The sequence below is a fragment of the Myotis davidii genome, unplaced genomic scaffold, assembly GCF_000327345.1.
Source record: "Myotis davidii unplaced genomic scaffold, ASM32734v1 scaffold10, whole genome shotgun sequence".
NCBI lineage: Eukaryota > Metazoa > Chordata > Mammalia > Chiroptera > Vespertilionidae > Myotis > Myotis davidii.
In genome coordinates this window covers 1,782,174-1,783,598 of record NW_006283544.1, presented here as the reverse complement: position 1 = coordinate 1,783,598, position 1,425 = coordinate 1,782,174, and the positions used below count along the sequence as shown (strand labels likewise).

Genomic DNA, 1,425 nt, shown 5'->3' with positions numbered 1-1,425 from the left:
GGGAGCCGGAGCGGGGTGGGCAGCCCCGCCCTGCCCTCCTGGTGGGGGCACCCCATTTCGCAGGGAGAAAGTCGATCTGAAGGGTAGGGGGTGAGGGTGGGGTCCCCTAGATGAATCTGCCCTGGCCGGTCCGTCAGGGAAAGGTCAAAGGGAAGTGGGTGCTCACGGGCACCTTTGGTTTTTTCTTACATTTGGAGGATCAGACCTCGTACCTCTCGCCCAAATTGAATTGCGCCCCGCGCCTTCATCCCCCACTCCTTCCCGTGCAATGGCCTTGGAAGTGTCCCCCTGTCGCACGTCGTCTGGTGTTGAGTGGAAACGCAAATCAGGGTGCTGGGAGGGGCCCTCTTCGGGGTCCTATTTTCTTATCTGTTGGCTCACACCGCTCTAGACGCGACCGGGGAGCTGCTTTGGGGAGGCCGGAAAAGCAAAGGTTGTATTGGAGTGTTTATTTATTTATTTTAATTTAATTTAATTTTATTTTTATCTAAAAAGAAAGCTGGGTTGTTTTCTTCGTGTGCGCGTAAATTTCCTCCCGGAGCCGCGCTGAAAGCTGGCAGTTGGCTCTTACACTTGCCCGGCAGCCGAATTAGAGCAACCGCCTGTTTCTGTCGCCCACGCAGGGGAGTCATATAGCCCAGAAAAAACTTCCCGGGACTTTTAGCCTGTCCCAAGGAAAAAAAAATTGGAAACATACCCACACTCAAACAGCTGGAAGAGCTAAAATCAGAAACCACTAACCGCCACGGGAGCGAAGTGCACGAAAGGGTTTACTTAGGTTTATTTCGAGGCGCTTCATGTAATAGCCCCTTGGTACATGGTATATTTGCTGCTCGGCTCCTATTGGGGGAGGGGGGGGGGCGCTGCGAGCGTCGCCGTGCTGTGAATGGGCAGTGGCATTTGTCAGAGACGTGACTCACATGACCAGAGCGTTAATTTTATTTTTAAATCGTGTTTATCCGGGAAACCGAGTCTGCATCCTCACCGAAATGATACGAGGGCCGATATGAAATGCTTTTGAGCTTAAGTAGTCGCAAAAAAATAGGACTGTATTATTCACCGATTAAGATGTCACGGCTAATCACTTTGTGAGCCATCTAGTTAGGATGTACTTTTTAAATTTCCTTTTCGGTGTTAAAAGAGGAGATGGGTTTATATGTTATACTAGGAGAGAAGATAGCCGTAAAAAGGCGTAAGGCTTGTTACAAGTTGGATTATCTACTTTTAAAAAAAGCACCATTTGAAAACGATTTGGTTCATTCAGGTTATCAATTTGTTTTGCATAGGAGACACCAAGAGTATAAGGCTTGCCGAGACCGGTTTGGCTCAGTGGATAGAGCATCGGCTTGCGGACTGAAGGGTCCCAGGTTCGATTCCGGTCAAGGGCATATACCTTGGTTGCGGGCACATCCCCAGTGGGGAGTG

The 1,425-nt window shown here is 49.8% G+C and overlaps 1 protein-coding gene across 2 annotated transcripts in view; it reads left to right on the top strand.

Annotated features, from left to right (window-relative positions):
• The window catches only part of KLF5 (Kruppel-like factor 5 (intestinal)), a 29,235-nt gene that overhangs the window by 10,537 nt on the left and 17,273 nt on the right, over window positions 1-1,425 (top strand). For both annotated transcript variants that reach the window (XM_015564797.1, XM_015564783.1), the window contains exon 3: window positions 1,141-1,150. In XM_015564797.1, the coding sequence (XP_015420283.1) occupies window positions 1,147-1,150 (4 nt within the window). In that variant the 5' untranslated portion in view covers window positions 1,141-1,146. The remainder of the gene's footprint in view (window positions 1-1,140; window positions 1,151-1,425) is intronic.